Genomic DNA, 22129 nt, shown 5'->3' on the forward strand with positions numbered 1-22129 from the left:
CCAACTTGATTCTCCATATATTTAATCAACAAAGGTATAAATTACTTTTTCACACAGGGGAATTGGGTGTTGCATAACTATGTTAATAAAATTATTGAAATAAGTATCTTTAAATATTAATATTTTTTTACTAAGGTTCCCTTTATCTAATAGTAGGTTTTGGTTGAAGATCTGATAACATTCGGTATAAAATACGCAAAAATAGAGAAAATCTGAAAGGGGGCAAATACTTTTTCACGGCACTGTAGAAGCAACAGTCATTTTACATACTTTGGTCATCATACTTTGATCTGGTTTCTTTAAAAAAGCACAAGATTTCATGAAACACATGATTGTGACTGTTCATGACCTTTAATGTTGCCCAAACCCAAGATAGAAAGGATATAGGCTAATGCCCAATGTAAACATCCACACACCACTCCCTCCTTATCGGGATGTTTTCAGACCCTTCAACCACTCCTCCCAAAAATATACATTTATTTAGGTCTAGCCCTACTTTAATGATCAATATTTACCCAAAATTAATTACATTGTATAGAAGATAAAAGTGACTCCAAACTTCTGTCAGTTTTATTGACAAGTCATGACTTGTTTCAAGACATTAAGTTAAATATGTATTTGCGTGTTATTAAAAAAAGTGATGCCTCATCATCATATTTTGTCATATAGCAGTGGTTGATTTTAGTTGATAAATAAATGTACTATACATGACTTTTACATAAGAAATTATGATTAAATTATATCAATTAAAAAAGAGAGAAATTACAAAAATGTGAAGTTATAAAATCAACAATATAGTAACCTAAACATTATACTGAAACATTGCATTACAATACACTATCAATATTTAACTGTCAAATTATTCAGATCAGTGATGTGGTGCTAACCATTGCCTGGCTTGGATCAGAAAAATAGGCCTAGAGAACACAATTTCAACAAGAAAATGTGCAATGTATTCACGGAGGCCCAATTCTCAAGGGATGGCAGCAGTGTATAGTGGGGGCAGGGGGTTCTGTTGAAACCCTGTACCCATACCGTCTCCCTCAGGACCCTTTGGGTAGATCACAGTCTGTAGAAACAACACAGTACATCATTGGACATATATGACCTTACCTATGGTTATGTCCCAAATGGAACCCTATTCTCTACTTTTGACCAAAGTCCACACCCTATACCCTATATAGTGTACTGGGCCAAAGTAGTGCACTATATAGGGATTAGGATGCCATTTGGGTTGCATCCTATGATAGACATTCTACAATAAAGAGATGTTAACAAAAACATTACAGTACACTCAGTATCTACAATTTAAACTGATTACTTACTGGGTTGAGCCTGCAGAGTGCCAATATTGTATGATCATCACATCCTTGCAAGGTTATTATATCGTTTTTAAGGTTTTAAGATATTTGTTTTTCAAAGTTGATTTTGAATTCAGTTTAGTTTCAGTTAGTTGTCAGACCTTTATTGTTCGTTTTTATTTAGTTTAAGTTGTATACAAATATTTATGTTTCGTTTTTATATTATTTCGTTTTAGTTTTAGTGTTGGAGACAGAATCAAATCAAATTTGATTTGTTACATGCTTCGTAAACAACAGGTGTAGACTAACAGTGAAATGCTTATTTACCGGTCCTTCCCAACAATGCAGAGAGAAAAATAGAAAAATAATAAAACAAGGAATACACAATGAGTAACGATAACATGGCTATATACACGGGGTACCAGTACCGAGTCGATGTGCAGGGGTACGAGGTAATTGAGGTAGATATGTGCATATAGGTAGGGGTAAAGTGACTAGGCAACAGGATAGATAATAAGAAGTAGCAGCAGCACATGTGATGAGTCAAAAGAGTTAGTGCAAAAGGGGGTCAATGGAGATAGTACGGGGATCTATTTGGTTAACTATTTAGCAGTCTTATGGCTTGGGGGATCGGTACCGCTTGCTGTGCGGTAACAGAGAGAACAGTTTATGATTTGGGTGGCTGCAGTCTGAATATGTTTAGGGCCTTCTTCTACCACCGCCTGGTATAGAGGTCCTGGATGGCAGGGAGCTTGGCCCCAGTGATGTACTGGGCCGAACGCACTACCCTCTGTAGCGCCTTGCGGTTGGATGCCAAGCAGTTGCCATACCAAACGGTGATGCAACCAGTCAAGATGCTCTCAATGATGCAGCTGTATAACTTTTTGAGGATCTGAGGGGCCATGCCGAATCTTTTCAGCCTCCTGAGGAGGAAGAGTCTTTGTCGTGCCCTGTAGGGGGTCCAGATTTGAGTTGTATCAGCTTGAAAATTCTGAGTAACACCCCCACTAAGCCTTCCCAGTGTGCCTTGCCTTTGAGTGAATTGTAGAGTTACCACCTATGACTGTATTTGTTAGTGACAGAGACATGGTTGTTGAATTCATTCATTTTCACTCCTGTGGCCTTCACCAAGTGAGTTCCTAGGCAAATGTTATCATTATAAATAACTTCATCAAAACACAAGTCTTATATGGCCTTATTTTGAGGACTAGCTTTACCCTATTTCAGTGGCCTGAAACACATGGTTTACAGGCCACATCAGGCCTGCAAGTAAGGTTGCAAAATTCCAGTAACTTTCCCAAAATTCCCAGATCCTGGTTGAAGGATTTCCAGGAATCTTACAACCGAGATTTCTAGAAAACCTGGGAAATTTACCAGAATTTTGCAACCCTACCTGCTAGTCACATTATGCTGGCTTGCAATGTGTTGTGTGATTCTTAGTGGAATCCAGCCAGAGTTACGTATTCCACCAGTTTAATGTTTTAATCACCCACAACCTGAATTCATAACGACTACCAGGGTTAGGAACAGTATAAGGTGGTAACCTAAGCCATTAAAAAAACTGGAACAACCATTTCAGTAACTGGAGAAAAAAATCGAACTAAATGAGTTTAGAAACATTTATGTTATTTATCTTTGAGTAGCATAAGATTAATCAATCAATCACTCAATGTACATGTATTAAAAACAATTCCCAAAAAAATCTACCTGCAGTACAGCATGCTGGGAAAAAAAGTTCATAACTTTAAAAAATTGAGTTGATGTGACTGGTCATTTAGTTTTGAGTCAGTACCACATCAATATTTTAATAATAATTACTTTTTATTGACTTTAAGTTCAATTTACTAGAAGTATTTTAGTTGAAAATGCTTTTGGGTTTACAGTGAAGCTTTTAACCAAGGGGTTTGCTCATGAAGTGCAATGCAAAACATCTCAGTGGGAATCTGTGTTAAAGCGGCGCAGAGTAAGTGTGTCTTTTGTATTTGTAAAATCATTTTGGGGTGATATGAAAGTAGAATTCGAGGTTTCCAAAACCGTATTGCACGCAGTGATTATTAACGATTAGACAGAGTATCTGGAGAGTTTAACACGTTGGCCCTGCTGTGGTTAATTGTTCAAATGAGAACCCTATGGCTGTATGGGCTTGGATTCTCAAGAGCTAAGGTTAGGTTAGGTTAACATTATAAAGTCGCAAACGCCAAAAATCACCAGGAGCTAATCGTTCAGTTGAAAATGGGTCCGTTTTATTAACTTTGATTAGCAGATGGTGCTGTTTGACTGTTGTTAAGGTGATGGGAAAGTGTTCTATCCAATGATGTATATAAACCCTGGATTTCTGGTGCTATGTATTGGCCATTGAGAGCTTTGAAGCCACCGGTCAGCCATATTGGCACTCCCCAGTAGGAGCAGCCATCCCATAGGAATGAATGGCATTCTACAGTATTTAAATTAAATGTTTCAAGGACAAAATTACATGTATTTTTGTTGTTGTAGTGGGGACAGTAACATTAGTACTCTCTAAAAAAAATACTTTAAGGAAAATGTTTTGATATATTTTCAAATATTTATGTTTAGCTCACATAATATAATTTGAAAGTATGCATTACGGTATGTGTAATAGAATAAACGTGTCAAAAACGAATGTAGACATTAATAAATGCATTTCTATAGCTTCCAAAATATTTTTTACATTGGAGCAGGAGTGCCAAGATGGCTGTCCAGTGGCTTCAATACAGTGTCCCCTGTCAGTCATCTAGGGTTTATACACATCATTGGTTCTATCGGGTCCAACTACGTAAACGATTTTAATTGGCTGATACGGAATATCAACCAAATATAATCATGGCCACCTGGTGAGTTTAGCATAGGACTAAATGTACCAAGTTATGTGATGGGAACAGCTAACATGTAGCCTTTGATCACGTGCAACTACGTCAACAATTTTAATTGACCGATGCTTAAACTTAAACTTTTTCTACGGTTCGCAAGTACGGTCCCACAGAATTTCACACAGTGACCAATGTTTTGTTGATTGCACAATTTTTTTATTAAAGTTTTTGCAGTGGAATTTTAAAATATTACTCCAGAAACTCAGTTGCTAGGACACTGGTGAGATATTTTTAATTTGAATTGTAGATAATGAGCAGCCTATTTTATATGGCAACCCTGCAATTCAACCTCCAAAGATGTCATACCTTGTAGTTGTTCTGAGGAGGGAAAGGTGCGTTGCTTGGAGTCATGCTGCCATGAGGTACCGGTATTTGATTCCCAATGATGAACACTTGCTAAAAGACAGACATGTAAATTTTAAGTCAATTTATAGATATTGCTTATCAAATATACAGGTGTCATGACTGCTCAGTGCTCTTACAGTTGCCAGAACATACTCTATATATACAAAAGTATGTGGACACCCCTTCAAATTAGTGGATTCAGCTATTTCAGCCACACCCATTGCTGACAGGTGTATAAAATCTAGCACACAGCCATGCAATCTCCATAGACACACATTGGCAGTAGAATGGCCTTACTGAAGAGCTCAGTGACTTTCAACGTGGCACCGTCATAGGATGCCACCTTTCCAACAAGTCAGTTAGTCAAATTTCTGCCCTGCAAGAGCTGCCCCGGTCAACTGTAAGTGCTGCTATTGTGAATTACACAACGGGTGGGTCTAAATTTGAATGCTGATTGGTTAAAACCACATTCCAGCCAGTGTCTATTCCACAAGTTACCACCAGCTAAATCTATGACGTTAAAATTCCTATTTACTCTGTTCCATCTGACTATGCAATCCACTGTCTCATCAGCCCAGCCAGGGTATTTATAAACTTCCTCTCCACTATAAAAAGCATCTAGACATGATTTCACATTTCTTTTAGACTAACATTTAGTTTTCAACAGCAGAGATTTGTGTAAACCTTGCTGTCTGTCTCATTGTTTCGACATTCAAATTCGATCACCAGCTGTCACATAGTAATGAATGTGTCGGGATGAAACAGACAGGCAGGAAGCTTTTCTCAGCCTGTCGAAATCATGAATCAGCATACATTTTATGGATCTATACAAAGAAATATCAATAGAAAACAGGTCAAACGAAATGAAGTGCAGCTAGTTTGCAGTCTTTCCAGCTTCAGTTTGAAGTGATTGTGTTACCTGTGTTGTTGGCTAGCTCCTCTGAACAACAGTGTCCTGATGAGAGAGCACATTTTCTATGCCAGGTGAAATCGCGCATCGTTAACTAATTGTTATGGATGTATCCAAATAAATGTCACTAGAAAACAGCTTAAACAAATGCAAATGCAGCTACTTAGTTATTCTGGCTGCACAGTTTGACGTGACTGTAAGTTAGCTGTAGTTGGCTAGCTAGCAAGTAAGGGATAAGAATGTTGCCAGCTGGGTCGCGTCCATAGATACTGAACAAAAAGACTTAACGACTCGGTCGCGTCTCTGGCAACCGAACCGATAGAACGAACGACCAGCCGGCTTGTGTAGCAACCCCTAGATTTGTGTCAGGACTATATCTTGTGGAAGGTTGAAATCGTATGAATAAATTAACCAAAAAACGTTTTTTATGAAAATATGTAAATCATTATTTGAATATGTTGGTAAACCGTTGTATAAAAGTGATAATGCCCTCGAAGCCGTTGTTTGGAGGATATTGTAGTGTATTAAAATTATGTCTTTGTTAAAGGTTTTTCAGGAAGAAATGGAAGGTTGATTATTGCTATCAAGAGGGAAGGTTTTAGCGTGACGTCACATATGACAGACAGGAAGTGGGTGGTAAGATACGGGGATTGAACAGTAGAGGGAGCTATTCAACTCTTGGAAGGCTATATAAAGGGGGGAGCAGCGACGAAGAGTTAGAATACAGCAAGATTTATTTGGGGTCTGGTTCTCCGGATATTATGTCCGTACTTACGCTGGAACCTCGTGGTTTGAATAAAGGCCTTTGAACACGATCCAGTCTAAGCAGACTCCTTGATTGACGATAACACCTACGAATAACCTACACTACAATATATTGGCACGGTTTGCCGGTTTCGACTTCGTCTCGGGCCTAACAACACCTGTGCCAATATATCCTCCAAACACAGGCTTCTCGGGCATTATCACTTAAGTGGAAACGTCTAGGAGCAACAACGGCTCAGCCACGAAGTGGTAGGCCACACAAGCTCACAGAACGGGACCACGTAGAAATCATCTGTCCTCGTTGGCAACATTCACCACCAAGTTCCAAACTGCCTCTGGAAGCAATGTCAGCACAAGAACTGTTCGTCGGGAGCTTCATGAAATGGGTTTCCATGGCCGAGCAGCCACACACAAGCCTAAGATCACCATGCGCAATGCCAAGCGTCGGCTGGAGTGGTGTAAAGCTCGCCGCCATTGGACTCTGGAGCAGTGGAAACGCATTCTCTGGAGTGATGAATCACGCTTCACCATCTGGCAGTACGACAGATGAATCTGGGTTTGGCGGATGCCAGGAAAACGCTACCTGCCCGAATACATAGTGCCAATTGAAAAGTTTGGTGGAGGAGGAATAATGGTCTGGGGCTGTTTTTCAAGGTTCGGGCTAGTTCCAGTGAAGGAAAATCTTAATGCTACAGCAAACAATGACTTTCTAGACAATTCTGTGCTTCCAACTTTTTGGCAACAGTTTGGGGAAGCATGACAAATCCCCCATGCACAAAGCGAGGTCCATACAGAAATGGTTTGTCGAGATCGGTGTGGAAGAACTTGACTGGCATGCACAGAACCCTGACCTCAACCCCATCGAACACCTTTGGGATGAACGGAACGCTCCGACTGCGAGCCAGGCCTAATCGGCCAACATCAGTGCCCGACCTCACTAATGCTCTTGTGGCTGAATGGAAGCATGTTCCCACAGCAATGTTTCAACATCTAGTGGAAAGCCTTCCCAGAAGAGTGGAGGCTGTTATAGCAGTAAAGGGGGGATCAACTCCAAATTAATGCCGATGATTTTGGAATGAGATGTTCGACGAGCAGGTGTCCACATACTTTTGGTAATGTAGTGTAGTTAACGTTGCTTTATATTTATAATGTTTTCATTATAGTAAGACTTACAGTGGGTTCTGAAATTATTGACACCCTTGATAAAGATGAGTAAAAATGACTGTATAAAATAAATAATTCAAATACTGAACTACCGGTCCTCTGTAGCTCAACTGGTAGAGCACGGCGCTTGTAACGCCAAGGTAGTGGGTTCGATCCCCGGGACCACCCATACACAAAAAAAATATATGTATGCACGCATGACTGTAAGTTGCTTTGGATAAAAGCGTCTGCTAAATGGCATTTTATATTATATTATATTGTATGCTCAAAACAATATTATTTTATACTAATACAATTGCAAAGAGAAAGAGATTTTGTTTAACAAGTAATACTTTTTTTCTCTCAAAAAGGTAGTGGTCAAAATCATTGACACCCCTGTTTCCAATACCTTTCAATACCTCACCTTGCGAGGATAACGGCACTGAGCCTTTTAATAAAATGTTTTATGAGTTGGAGAGCACATTGGGAGGGATCTTAGACCATTCCTCCATACAGAATCTTTCCAGATCCTTGATATCCTTCGTCTGCGCTTATGGACTGCCCTCTTCAATTCAAACCACAGGTTTTCAATTTATTGTAAGTCCGTAGACTGAGATAGCCATTGCAAAATGTTGATTTTGTGGCCACTTAACCATTAAAAAAAATATATATATTTATTCTCAGTAATACCAATTACCCCACCGAAGACATTCTTTAAAAAAGTATACTCGGCCATAACAGACTTTATATGGCCAAATAAAACTCAGAGAATAAAAAGGAAAGTTTTACATCTTCCGAAGTCTGAGGGTAGTTTTAACCTTCCAGACTTGGAAGGTAACTCTCTACCCAAGGCTTTTACTTGCAACATATTGTTAAATGCACTAAAGAGGAACAATGGGTATATATTGAAGTTGCACATGCTCATCCTCAGAATCTATTCACAAGTCTATTTTCAAAGGATAAAGCTAAGAACATTACACATTTTATAGTTAAAAACACTATAACAATATTGAAGAAAATGAAATGCATACTAAAAGAACCAATATCACTCCCTAAAAACACAACCCTGTGGAACAATCCTTGGATAGCTTTTCAGAATTCACCGATTAATTGGCCCCATGGAAAACAAAAGGCACAGAAACCGTAAATGACTTGGTAATAGGAAATACAATTATTTCCATTACAGAATTAAAAAGCAATTTTGGACTGACTAATGTAGACATTTTCAAATACATGCAACTTAAAAGTTCTACAGTGGGAGAACAAGTATTTGATACACTGCCGATTTTGCTGGTTTTTCTACTTACAAAGCAAGTAGAGGTCTGTAATTTTTATCAAAGGTACACTTCAACTGTGAGAGACGGAATCTAAAACAAAAATCCAGAAAATCACATTGTATGATTTTTAAATAATTAATTTGCATTTTATTGCATGACATAAGTATTTGATACATCAGAAAAGCAGAACTTAATATTTGGTACAGAAACCTTTGTTTGCAATTACAGAGATCATACATTTCCTGTAGGTCTTGACCAGGTTTGCACACACTGCAGCAGGGATTTTGGCCCACTCCTCCATACAGACCTTCTCCAGATCCTTCAGGTTTCGGGGCTGTCGCTGGGCAATACAGACTTTCAGCTCCCTCCAAAGATTTTCTATTGGGTTCAGGTCTGGGTACTGGCTAGGCCACTCCAGGACCTTGAGATGCTTCTTACGGAGCCACTCCTTAGTTGCCCTGGCTGTGTGTTTTGGGTCATTGTCATGCTGGAAGACCCAGCCACGACCCATCTTCAATGCTCTTACTGAGGGAAGGAGGTTGTTGGCCAAGATCTCGCGATACATGGCCCCATCCATCCTCCCCTCAATACGGTGCAGTCGTCCTGTTCCCTTTGCAGAAAAGCATCCCCAAAGAATGATGTTTCCACCTCCATGTTTCACGGTTGGGATGGTGGTTGGGGTTGTACTCATCCTTCTTCTTCCTCCAAACACGGCGAGTGGAGTTTAGACCAAAAAGCTCTATTTTTGTCTCATCAGACCACATGACCTTCTCCCATTCCTCCTCTGGATCATCCAGATGGTCATTGGCAAACTTCAGACGGGCCTGGACATGTGCTGGCTTGAGTAGGGGGACCTTGCGTGCGCTGCAGGATTTTAATCCATGATGGCGTAGTGTGTTACTAATGGTTTTCTTTGAGACTGTGGTCCCAGCTCTCTTCAGGTCATTGACCAGGTCCTGCCGTGTAGTTCTGGGCTGTTCCCTCAAGTTCCTCATGATCATTGATGCCCCACGAGGTGAGATCTTGCATGGAGCCCCAGACCGAGGGTGATTGACCGTCATCTTGAACTTCTTCCATTTTCTAATAATTGCGCCAACAGTTGTTGCCTTCTCACCAAGCTGCTTGCCTATTGTCCTGTAGCCCATCCCAGCCTTGTGCAGGTCTATAATTTTATCCCTGATGTCCTTACACAGCTCTCTGGTCTTGGCCATTGTGGAGAGGTTGGAGTCTGTTTGATTGAGTGTGTGGACAGGTGTCTTTTATACAGGTAACAAGTTCAAACAGGTGCAGTTAATACAGGTAATGAGTGGAGAACAGGAGTGCTTATTAAAGAAAAACTAACAGGTCTGTGAGAGCCGGAATTCTTACTGGTTGGTAGGTGATCAAATACTTATGTCATGCAATAAAATGCAAATTAATTACTTAAAAATCATACAATGTGATTTTCTGGATTTTTGTTTTAGATTCCGTCTCTCACAGTTGAAGTGTACCTATGATAAAAATTACAGACCTCTACATGCTTTGTAAATAGGAAAACCTGCAAAATCGGCAGTGTATCAAATACTTGTTCTCCCCACTATATATCATGAAATTTCGATCTGAAATCTTTTGGACAGCAAATGAATGTTGAGGGAATCCTATTTGACACAGAAAATTAGAAATTATATATAAACGATATAACTGATAACTGATATTGGCACAAGATGAAGGGAGTGTTGGAACATAACTAACGAAATTACAGTTCAAGAAAATGTACACTTAATCCAGTATAAACTAATGTATAGAATGTATTATACAAAAGCAAAATTCACAAATTCTACAGCACAATGGCAGAGTCATTAACATTAACCTTTACATCATTTAGCAGACGCTCTTATTCAGAGCGACTTACAAATTGGTGCATTCAACTTATGATAGCAAGTGGGACAACCACTTTTTTTCTTCTTTTTTTTATGGGGGGCGGTGGGGGGGGTTGGTAGAAGGATTACTTTATACTATTCCAGGTATTCCTTAAAGAGGTAGGGTTTTAAAGGTCAAAATCAGGTTTTTCATGAAATGTGATGATATTTGAAGGAAACCAGATCAAAGAATGATGACCAAAGTATGAAAAATGACTGTTGTTTCTACAGTGATAAAGTTTGATCATAAAGTTACTGGTCCCCTTCCCCATGTCAAACCCTTGGATTAATTATTAAGGGGACAAGGTGACATCACCGTAAGCGATGGTAACATGATATTCTCTTACCTAATTTAAATAAGTACTGCTTTGTAACCAACATTGGAGAAGGCGTGTTTGCAGAGGGGCCTGGTTAACATAGCTAGATATCTACTGGTGCCAAAATTTTTAATGTACGGTGTAAGCAAATATAATACCAAATGTATCATCTATGGCAAAGATACTACTTCTATGTGTCCCCTTTCATCTGTGTCTGGTGTTAGCTAGTTACTGGCTAGCTAGGTATTCAGCCAGCATAGAACAAAAGGGGGTTTGTTCAAAACTCAGACACATTTGTCATTTCAACACATCCGCCAGTGCTGCTGTGAACCGCATCAGAACAGACATGTTAAACGGAAGATGTATAATTTTTTTTACATCTTTGATGTAATTTCAATGTTGTTTGAGTTGCTTTGTGTATCACCAAATTAGCTTGAGATGATTTTACTGCAACACTGCTCAATGAATCCAATTTGCTTGACATAGGCGTTTCAAAGTTACTGAATGACTGTTCAGGACCTTTAAGTGTACAACTAACAAGGACTCAATAATTCATGCCTTCTGGGAGTGCTATGAAGTCAAAAAGTTAAAAGGTGGAGTTAGAAAGTTGGCAGTCAGAAGTTTTACTTGTAAGTTTACTTTGAATCCATCTATCTGCATATTTCAAGACATGGCATATGAGGGTGTAGTGAAATACTCAATGGGGTGGACCATACTTTTCTCGTAAATTATTTTTAAAAACGTCTTAAAAACTGGAAATCAAATGAGCCTGCATCAGTACGACAGTGGATGGACAAGCACTGGAATGTCCTGGGGATGAAGGATGAGGGGGAGTGTGGTTGTGAGACATACATGTGTAATGAATACTCGGACAGAGTGGTAAGATCCAATCGCAGAATAGCGATGCTTTATTAGAGTACAGACAAGGGAATAGCTTAATCGTGGTCGGGCGGGCTGTGGTCAAAACCGGGCCAGGCATAGACAGGCAGAGGTACCAATGGAGCGGGCTTAGTCGTAGTCGAGGGCACAGGCACAGGATCAGAGGACGGTAATCACTGGGGTAGACAAGCAGAGGATTAAGCAATTCGGGGAGTCAAACAACAAGGCACAGGTCGGATACACGGGTAATCAAAAACAACAAACTCTCTCTCTCTCTCGGAACAAAACGCTTAGCAAGTCACAATGGAACAATACCTCGCGCCGACTGAGCTTCTGAGCACACCTTAAATCCTCCACTAATTACTGACAGGTGTGCTCAGAACTCAGGTGAACCAGATCGAGTCTGACTCCCCCTCTCTGTAGATCGGGGAAGTGTCAGACTCTGTCTAGACCCTGCCAACCCCCGATCCCTTACAGTATCCCCCTCCCCAGGGCCGGCTCCTGACGGCCTTCTACCTCTACCGGGTGGTCTTCCTCTGGGTCGGGGTCTTGGATGATCTGGGTGCTCAGCGTGGAAAGTGGCCTTGAGAGCGGGATCCAGTATGTCCTTAGCCGGAACCCAGGAACGTTCCTCAGGTCCATATCCCTCCCAGTCCACTAGATATTCGATGCCCCCTCGTCTCCGTCTTGACTCCAGTATCTCGTGGACTGTATAGGTGATGTCCTGTTCATCCTCCAAAGGTGGTGTAGTAGGTTGTTGAGCGATTGGTGGATACATCGGGCTATAATGGACAGGTTTCAACAGGGAAACGTGGAACGTAGGGTTTATCCTGTAGTGTCGAGGGAGTAACAGACGGTAGGTGACAGGGTTAATACGTCTCTGAACTTTGAAAGGACCAATGTACCTGGGTTGGAGCTTCTTGCAGCTCTGTCAGAACCGCAGGTCTCGGGTAGACAGCCACACTCGTTGCCCGGGTTGATAAGTGGGAGTAGGTCTCCGGCGTCGGTCGGCGTAGGTCTTTTGCTGTTGTGAGGCTTGACTGAGATGTTGATGGGCCGTCTCCCAGACCTGCGCACTCCGACGGAACCACTCGTCCACCGCCGGTACCATCCCTGATGCGGTATCCCACGGAAACAGGGGGGTTGATACCCTAGAACACACTGGAAGGGCGTTAAGCGTAGGGAGGTGTGAATGAGTGAGTTCTGAGCAAACTCTACCCAAGGAAGGAATCGACTCCACTCTTGCGGCTGCCGCGAACATTGTTGCCGTAGATATTTCCCAATTTCCTGGTTGAGCCGTTCTGTCTGCCCATTGGCCTGGGGGTGATATCCGGAGGTTAGGCTAACCGAGATGCCCAAGCGTTCGCAGAAGGCCTTCCATACCCGGGATACAAACTGGGGTCCCCGGTCGGAAACAATATCCTCCGGGACACCAAACTGCCGGAACACCTGGGTAAACATAGTCTCAGCCATCTGAGTGGCGTTAGGCAAACGGGTCATGGGTACTAACCGGCACATCTTGGAGAAACGATCGTTGACCACGAGAATTACAGTATGGCCCTCTGATTCTGGTAGGTCGGTAACAAAGTCCATAGCAATGTGCGACCATGGTCGTTGAGGAGTTGGCAATGGCATCAGCTTACCCTCCGGTAGTGCACGAGGTACCTTGGACTGAGCACATACTGGACAGGATAAGACATAGTCTCTGACGTCATCTGTGAGGGAATCCCACCAGTATTTTCGGCTGATGAGTCGTGTAGTTCGAGTGATTCCGGGATGACCAGATCCCAGCGACGTGTGGCACCATTCCATCAGTTAAGGTCGAAGAGGAGCTGGCACAAACACCTTAGACCCCGGGGTTTCTGGAGGGGCTGGTTCCGCTTGTAAGCTCTCCTGAATCGTGTCATCAATAGCCCACCTCACCGGACCAGCACGGTAACTCATGGGGAGAATAGGTTCTGGCTCCACGGGTCTTTCCGTGCGCTCGAACCGTCGGGAAAGCGCGTCCGCCTTACCATTCTTGGACCCGGGGATATAAGAGACAGTGAATCGGAAACGGTTGAAGAATAAAGATCACCTTGCCTGTCGGGAGTTCAGTCGTTTGGCACTGTGAAGATACTCCAGGTTGCGGTGGTCCGTGAGCACTTGGAACGGATGCTCTGCTCCCTCCAACCAATGTCTCCACTCCTCCAGTGCTAACTTCACCGCCAGTAATTCCCGATTACCCACGTCATAGTTCTGCTCGGCAGAATTCAGTTTCCTTGAAAAGAAAGCACAGGGTCGTGATTTAGGCGGCTCACCTTGGCGTTGGGATAACACGGCTCCAACTCCAACCTCCGAAGCGTCCACTTCCACGATAAACGGTAAGGTAGGGTCCGGCTGACATAGAATAGGAGCGGTGGTAAAGTGTTGTTTCAACGTCTCAAATGCACGCACTGCCCCCTCCATCCAGTTCAGACCGCGACCCTTGTAGCTGGTCATCGCCGACAGGGGCGCTGCGGTTGTGCTGAAATTACGCACGAACCGTCTATAGTAATTGGCAAACCCTAAGAACCTCTGGAGCTCCTTCACCGTCTGGGGTTGAGGCCAGTCTTGTACCGCTTGCACCTTGGATTCATCCAGTTTAACCCCGTCGGGAGTGAGTATGGCCCCAAGGAAGGAAATCGTAGTGACATGGAATTCACTCTTTTCTGCCTTCACGAACAGAGAATGTTGTAGGAGCCGATCCAGAACCTGTCGTACATGGGACACATGTTCACTCAGAGAGTTAGAATATATTAGGATGTCATCAATGTACACAATAACAAATCGATCAATCATGTCCCTGAAAATGTCATTCATGAACGCCTGGAATACTGAGGGCGCGTTGGTAAGTCCATAGGGCATGACACAATATTCGTAGTGTCCTCGATGTGTGATGAAGGCGGTCTTCCATTCATCCCCCTCTCTAATACGCACCAGATTGTACGCACTCCTGAGGTCCAGTTTACTGTACATGGAGGCCTGTCCCACCTGTTCAAGGGCTGCTGGAATCAAAGGAAGAGGGTAACGATTTTTGATGGTAATATCGTTCAACCCTCGATAGTCTATACAAGGACGCAGTCCGCCATCCTTTTTCTTCACAAAGAAAAAACTGGATGCGGCGGGAGACGTCGATGGGCGAATGGCCCCTTGCTGTAGCGCCTCATCAATATACTGGCTCATCGCTTCTCGTTCCGGCTGTGACAACGGGTAGATTCTTCCACGAGGAGGTGTAGCTCCGGATAGCAGATCAATCCCGCAGTCCCAGGCCCGATGAGGTGGTAACACGGTAGCCCTCTCCTTGGAGAACACTTGCGCGTAACCCTGGTATTCTGTAGGGACCACAGTAGACACCGCACCCTGCGCATCCTCCACAGTAGACATTTTGCACGGTAAATTGAGGCACTCTGCCCTACATACCTCAATCCAAGCTATGATATTGCCAGATTTCCAGGAGATGACCGGATCATGGAGGACGAGCCAGGGGTGGCCGAGAACTAGTGGCTCCCATGGAGCGGAGATGACGAAAAAAAAGATGTTCTCCTGGTGTATGGAGCCCACTTGTAACTTGATTACCTCTGTACAGTGCGTAATGAACCCAGTGCCCATGGGCTCACCGTCTAGCGCGTTGACTCGCAGGGGAGGTTGAATTGGGATAAGTTGAACTCCCAACTCCTCAGCAAGACCCATATCCAGAAAGCTGGCAGCCGCTCCGGAATCAATAAGTCCTTCCAACCTGCACACTTTCTCTCCGACAGATAAGGTAACTGGCACATACATTTGTTTCGATGTAATGTTCAAAACTTGATTCTCACTCACCGGTTTGGCAGTTCCGAGGCGATATCCTGGTGTACGGTTAGGTCGTACCGGACATTGACGAACGAAATGACCCGACTGACCACAATACAGGCATAGTCCATCTTGCCGACGTTGTTGTCTCACCGAACCTTGTAGAGGTGACCGTCCCAGTTGCATAGGGTCCTCCTCAGATTCTCTCCTCCGCTCTGTCGATTGCATAGGACCAGTGATCGAGGACTCCCGGACTGTGGATGCCTTGTGTTGCACTATAAGATTATCAATAGAGATGGCTATTTTGATAAACTCATGTAGCGCAGTGATATCTCCTCGACAAGCCAACTCAGTCTGTACGTCCTTGCGCAGCCCTCTTCGGAAAACTGTAAGCAAAGCAGTCTCGCTCCATCCGCTACCGGCTGCTATAGTACGGAACTCTAAAGCGTAGTCGGCTACTGTGCGACGGCCCTGCTGAAGTTCGCATAGTTGGTCTCCCACACTACGCCCAGATACTGGGTGGTCGAACACCTCTTGAAACAGTCTCTTGAACTGAACTTCCGCATTCAACTCGGGGACCTCAGCTGCCCAAAGCGCAGTAGCCCAATCCAGTGCTCTTCCCATTAGCAGAGAAATCATGAAATCCACCCTGCTACGGTCATCGGAAAACATAGTACGATTTTACGACATATACAGGGACTTCTGGAGTAGAAACCCCTGACATTTGCCAGGTTCCCCGTCGTACCTTGTAGGTAGAGAAATCGGAGGTGCATGACGAGGACTGACCGTGCTCGGGGTGGTGCCTTCAGCCGCACCAGCGTTGAGTAGCTGTAGGAGTTCATCCATCCGTTTCTCCTGTATCTCCCATCGCCTCTGTAATTCCGCTGGATCCATGGTATTGGCGAGGTATTCTGTAATGAATACTCGGACAGAGTGGTAAGATCCAATCGCAGAATAGCGATGCTTTATTAGAGTACAGACAAGGGAATAGCTTAATCGTGGTCGGGCGGGCTGTGGTCAAAACCGGGCCAGGCATAGACAGGCAGAGGTACCAATGGAGCGGGCTTAGTCGTAGTCGAGTGCACAGGCACAGGATCAGAGGACGGTAATCACTGGGGTAGACAAGCAGAGGATTAAGCAATTCGGGGAGTCAAACAACAAGGCACAGGTCGGATACACGGGTAATCAAAAACAACAAACTCTCTCTCTCGGAACAAAACGCTTAGCAAGTCACAATGGAACAATACCTCGCGCTGACTGAGCTTCTGAGCACACCTTAAATCCTACACTAATTACTGACAGGTGTGCTCAGAACTCAGGTGAACCAGATCGAGTCTGATGACTCCCCCTCTCTGTAAATCGGGGAAGTGTCAGACTCTGTCTAGACCCTGCCAACCCCCGATCCCTTACAACATGATGTGTATGGTTATGGTGGGAATATGTGGGTCTGAGCAGGTGTGATGTCATTGATGTTTGTTGAAATTTGGGTGTGTCTACTCTGTTTAGTCTTTTGTTTATGTGTGGTTGTTATTGTTTAAAAAAAAAACATTCCTTTGTCAATTTTGGTGTGTGCTTGGGGTTATTGTCTTGCTGGAAGATCAACTCGCAATCAAGTTTCAGCCTCCTGGCAGACACAACCAGGTTTTGGGCAAAGATTTCCTGGTACTGGGTGTTATGACAATTTGCTTATGAAAATCTACGATTTCTAAGTAGCCAATGTCACCAGGTGAGTTGATGGTAGCAAATAGACTTGCTCTTTATGCGCCTCAAACTTAGCAATAGTGGTTACCTTGAATGAATGAATGTTGATTCATAGAGTTGACTGTAGCAATCCTTTGCATCTTGTTTGGCATTTCTTCCATTAGTTTGCGTTAATTTGATTGCGGTAAGAACTGTGATCTCTCCCACCATCCACACACACCATACGTTCAAACCCCTGCGTCTTTACAGACCACCTGATGTGTGTTTACAACCACCGTTTGTCTACCCCTAGTGGTCAGGAGTATAATTGCTTGAATAATACCATAAGATACACCCAAATATGCTTTCCATCACTGTTTACTCTATCTCCAAAACTGTTGCTACAGGAGTTATTTAGAATAAACATCAGCTGGGATAACGACATACCCCAATCTCTCTCACAGCAATGGCAAGGATGGATGGCGAATTTGGCGAAAGTGGCATAGCTCAAGGTGAAGAGAAGAGGTGCATCAAGCCCGAAGACTTTGGAAAGCCAGTGATGCCAATGAGTTTGGTTATAGAGCTGTATCTTACTTAATGCTTTTTAACAAGAAGCAAGTACATCTTTCGTTCATGCTGGGAAAAGAGAGTTGCTCCCATGAATCAGTAACCATTCCTAGGCTTGAGCTCACGACCGCTGTGTTGGCGGCAAATTGTCATAACAAAAGTAAGAACCGTGAGCTCTCCCACCGTCCACACACACACACCATATGTTCAAACACCTGTGTCTTTATAGATCACCTGGTGTGTTTACACGAGCATTTAGCTGCCCCTAGTGGTCGGGAGTGTAATTGCCCAAATAATACAATAATATAAGATACACCCAAATTGGCTCCAACTGGGTAAAGTTCATGATGCCATTGACCTTAACAAGGAGCCCAGGACCAGTGGAAGAAAATTAGCCCCATAACATCAAAGATCCACCACCATATTTTACAGTAGGTATGGGGTTATTTTCTGCTCTTTCGACACCAAACCCACCACTGGTGAACATAGAGCTCTTTGGCTACGCACACCAGTGGTGGGTTTGGCGTTGAAATGAGAATGCATTAAGCAGAAAAGAACCCCATACCATAAGCGCAGACAAAGGATATCAATGATCTGGAAGGATTCTGTATGGAGGAATGGTCTAAGATCCCTCCCAATGTGTTCTCCAAATCATAAAACATTTTAGAAAAAGTGCCAGTGCTGTTATCCTTGCACAGTGAGGTATTGAAAGGTATTGAAAACAGGGGTGTCATTGATTGTATTACTTGTTAAGCAAAATCTCTTTCTCTGAGCAATTGTATTAGTATACATTTTTGGGTGCATACAATGCAGCTCAGTATTGAATTATTTATTTTATACAGTCATTTTTGCTCATTTTTATGAAGGGTGTCAATAATTTCGGACCACACTGTATATGGAGCTAGATTTCTGTCTAAATCTTGTACAACATTTAGACAGAAATCTATGTCCATATACTCACCTCAGGGGTGGAACGGCAGCACTGGCAGACAGCAATGCAGGCGAATGATGAGACACAGATGGACACTATAAACTCCAGCACGGAGAAAACAGCCAGAACACCTGAAATTCCCTGGGACCTGACCTATAGACAGAGAGGAACAGGAAACAGCAGTTAACTAGACTACACCGCCATTTTGGAGCAATTATGTACAATTAAACTTTGACTCCCATTTCAGTGTGGGCTAATAAGAAGTATAAACTAACTCAATAGCATCTAATTCACTATTGCTTGCAGGTTGGAGCTGTCACATATATTCTACAAATGGTGTATATTTTTAAAATAATAAAAAAACATTCAACAGTACGTACAATAGTCTAGTAATACGATTATAGATTATATAAATACCCCTTTACCGATTTACAAATATCTCCTGACCAAAGGAATAAGCATTTGGTATATACCCAATACTGTTGACAGACATAGTATGGAGGGTAGTATGAAGGATTGTCTGGATAGTAACAGGAGTAGAGGATCCCAGCACCGTCTAAAGAATGGAGGATGATGCCAGTTAAAGCAGTAACCGTGGCAACAACATTCATTACCAGGGAGCCTTTCACCTAAGGTACAGAGAGCAGAAAGAGGACATGGGAATGAATGATTGGTTGTGGATGAACATTTCTGAAGAATGAAATGCAATATAGAATACAGTGTGTTGACAATAATTATTACAAGTCTTTATTAAAGGGGCGATCCGCAGTTGCTGAATCGCCAGTGCCCACCCCACTGCTTGTGTTGTGGGAGGAAAACAAGCAGGTTGAATGAAAAAATGTGGGCCTATATGTAAAGTAGATTCTGTGTTTTGAAATAGAGTGGAACTTTATAAATCAAAAGCCTAAACTTTATTGAAGAAAGAATAATTGATACTGACCAGACATTTGTTCAGTTTGTTGTCAGCAGCAACAGTTAGAGAGCCTGCAATGACATACTGAGAAGGAACAAGGAAGAGATTATACAAGCCTGCATCCCAAATGGATTACAAAGGTAGTGCACTATCTAGGGTGTAAGGTACCATGTGGGACAAACATATTTCTACAGTATGACCAAAGTTCAAATTCAAGTTGAATTACTCCCACATAGAATTCCATACAAGCAGAAATGCATGAGCGTATGAATGGCATAGGCCTATCCAAATACATATACGTTGATAAAAGTCATTAGTTAAGTCATTCGTTATAAAGCATTACCTTCAATGAAAGATTTTATATTTTTCTTTTCATTTTTTGACACATTTGTTTATAATGCATTTCTTTTCAAAATGTGACATGATTCAATTATTAGGATGTTTTGTTTGCATGAAGACAGGACATTTAAGAAATGATTGTTAGACAGAGCAGCTCACTCACAATGATCGATCCCCAGACAAATATTCCACTAAATACTCCAATATTGTCTACTTGTGGTCCTGTAGCCATCACGATTCCTGTCAACAGCATCAGCAAACCAATCATGATCTGTACGGTCTGTGAGAGAAAAACAAAGTACAAAGCAGGAAATTCATTTTTCCCTTCTTCCAATACGTTCAACCAAAATGGTTGTTTTTTATTTCAAAATAATTTTCTAATGATGTAAAACAGAAATTCTTACCCCCAGCGCTTTTGGATGCCCCGCCTGAAAACTTCCCAGCGCTGAGTAGACCGTCTGTCCCAAACAGTGAGGGGCAGAAGCAACCCCCGCGACCCCGATCTCATTTCCAGTAGGGTGTACATGGGTGATGACCACCACCCCGTTAGTGGTGGTTGTTACAGAGCTGGACATCTTCACAGAGGAGGGAAGGATGTTTGTAGTGCAGTAAGAGGTGATACGGCTAGTCAGTGGTGTATTGTTGAGCCTCATGTAAAGTTTATACTCTACCTGGGACTTCCAGGTAATAATTTACCTGTGATTGTCATGCATAATAGGTGTGTCAGCCACTCACTAGTCTTTGAACTCTCTCCATTGGGTGGGCGGTAGGCTGTGTGTGTCTGTGGTTACTGTATCATCTGTTTACTTGAATAAGTTCCTCATTGCAGAGCGACCTTTAGTTCCTTCTTTATTGTCATAACTTCCCATCAAGGGCTTGAAGTTGTTTGCCTACAGAACACAGGCTATAAAAGAAACTCATACACTTTCATGAAAGTGTGTATAAGTTTCTCTTTCATGCTACATAGCATGGAAGTGTATACATTTTTTTTTGTTCTGTGCTGTATAGGCAAACATCTTCAAGGTGTGGTATAATAAAGTAATTTAATTTAACTAAAGACTTTGCCCCTCTGTGGGGAGACATCCTGAAATAAAGAAGAAGTAGGTGAAATAACCAGAATAACTGTTTATTGGTGAATGGATGTTAGATAAGCATGACAAACAGAAAAGAGCATAGTAAAGTGGAGTGTATATACATGTTGAGATATCATGTAAACATAAGCTCTTCATGTCTATTCCTGCACCCCTCTTTTCCTCTCCTCAACTTCTCCCCTCTCTCTCTTCCTCTCCTCCTCTCTCTTCCTCTTCCTATTCTCCCCTCTCATCCTCTTCTCCTCTCTTCCTCTCCTCCTGTCTCTTCCTCTCCTTCTCTCGCTTCCAAGGTTATTATAGTTTTGTGTTTTTACATTCGTTTTTATTTCTATTCGTTTTTAGATTTTAATTTTAAATTCAGTTTAGTTTCAGTTTGCTTTTAGAGATGATTTTCTAGTGTCTATAAATGTTCTATAAATGTTTAACAATTGAGATGTACAAACTATTGCATAAGGGAACGATGAGCGGATAAGAGGCAAGCCGTAATTTTGTTTAAGACATTAATGAGCAGGTAGTCAATATACCGTAACTATTTGTTCATCACTTTTGAAATGTACAGCGACAGAATTCAAAACATGGGCCATTCTTACAGTATTCTCCCTGTACACCAAGTCAGAACCGTAGGATAAATAACGGGGGCATATAAGCAGACAATGAAGGCTCTTACAATATATTCGATGATGACATTTCTCTAAAACAGGCTATAGGCTACATATGCACCACCAAGTCAGAACAGTAGGCTAAAGTTCTGAGGGGGAGAGGGATCAAATGATTAGGTTGAGACACATGGGCTACTAACAGCTTACTACACAATATACACTTACTATTACTTTCTTAGCTACAGTATACATTTCTCCTTGGCATATTACATCATTTATGCAGCAGCATAAAATACATTTTTGGACTCACCTTTTTGTGCTCACTTGAAAGAGGTGCGGTGCTCCTTCTTGTGGGCAAACTTTGCCATCAAACTTTGTCATCAAAGTCTGGCATTCTCTGGATTTATGGTGCTTTCAAGACAGCTGGGAACTCTGAAAAAAACAAGGTCGAATCATGACGTCAGTGATCTTCAGGT

At 42.4% G+C, this 22129-nt stretch overlaps 1 protein-coding gene across 1 annotated transcript; it reads right to left on the reverse strand.

Moving 5' to 3' along the window:
* Positions 1–542: 542 nt before the first annotated feature.
* Positions 543–20768, reverse strand: LOC311104119 (membrane-spanning 4-domains subfamily A member 4A-like). Its single transcript, XM_084145791.1, has 7 exons — positions 20368–20768; positions 20127–20243; positions 19652–19708; positions 19185–19340; positions 18742–18864; positions 4496–4585; positions 543–1069 (listed from the first exon to the last, which is right to left on the reverse strand). The coding sequence occupies exons 1-7, from the start codon at positions 20614–20616 to the stop codon at positions 974–976; spliced, it is 888 nt and encodes a 295-aa protein (XP_084001917.1). The 5' UTR covers positions 20617–20768; the 3' UTR covers positions 543–973.
* Between the last annotated feature and the right edge of the window lie 1361 nt (positions 20769–22129).

This window comes from Coregonus lavaretus, assembly GCF_964263955.1.
Source record: "Coregonus lavaretus genome assembly, chromosome: 28".
In the NCBI taxonomy this organism is placed as follows: domain Eukaryota; kingdom Metazoa; phylum Chordata; class Actinopteri; order Salmoniformes; family Salmonidae; genus Coregonus; species Coregonus lavaretus.

Excerpts from the sequence above, each read along its gene's own strand:
- LOC311104119 (XM_084145791.1), bottom strand. The coding sequence starts at position 20,616 with ATGAGGCTCAACAATACACCACTGACTAGCCGTATCACCTCTTACTGC. Across the intron at positions 18,865-19,184 it reads ATGTCTGTCAACAGTATTGG|GTCAGGTCCCAGGGAATTTC; the intron begins GTATATACCAAA and ends CTCTGTCTATAG. Across the intron at positions 1,070-4,495 it reads CTCCTCAGAACAACTACAAG|ACTGTGATCTACCCAAAGGG; the intron begins GTATGACATCTT and ends TTGTTTCTACAG.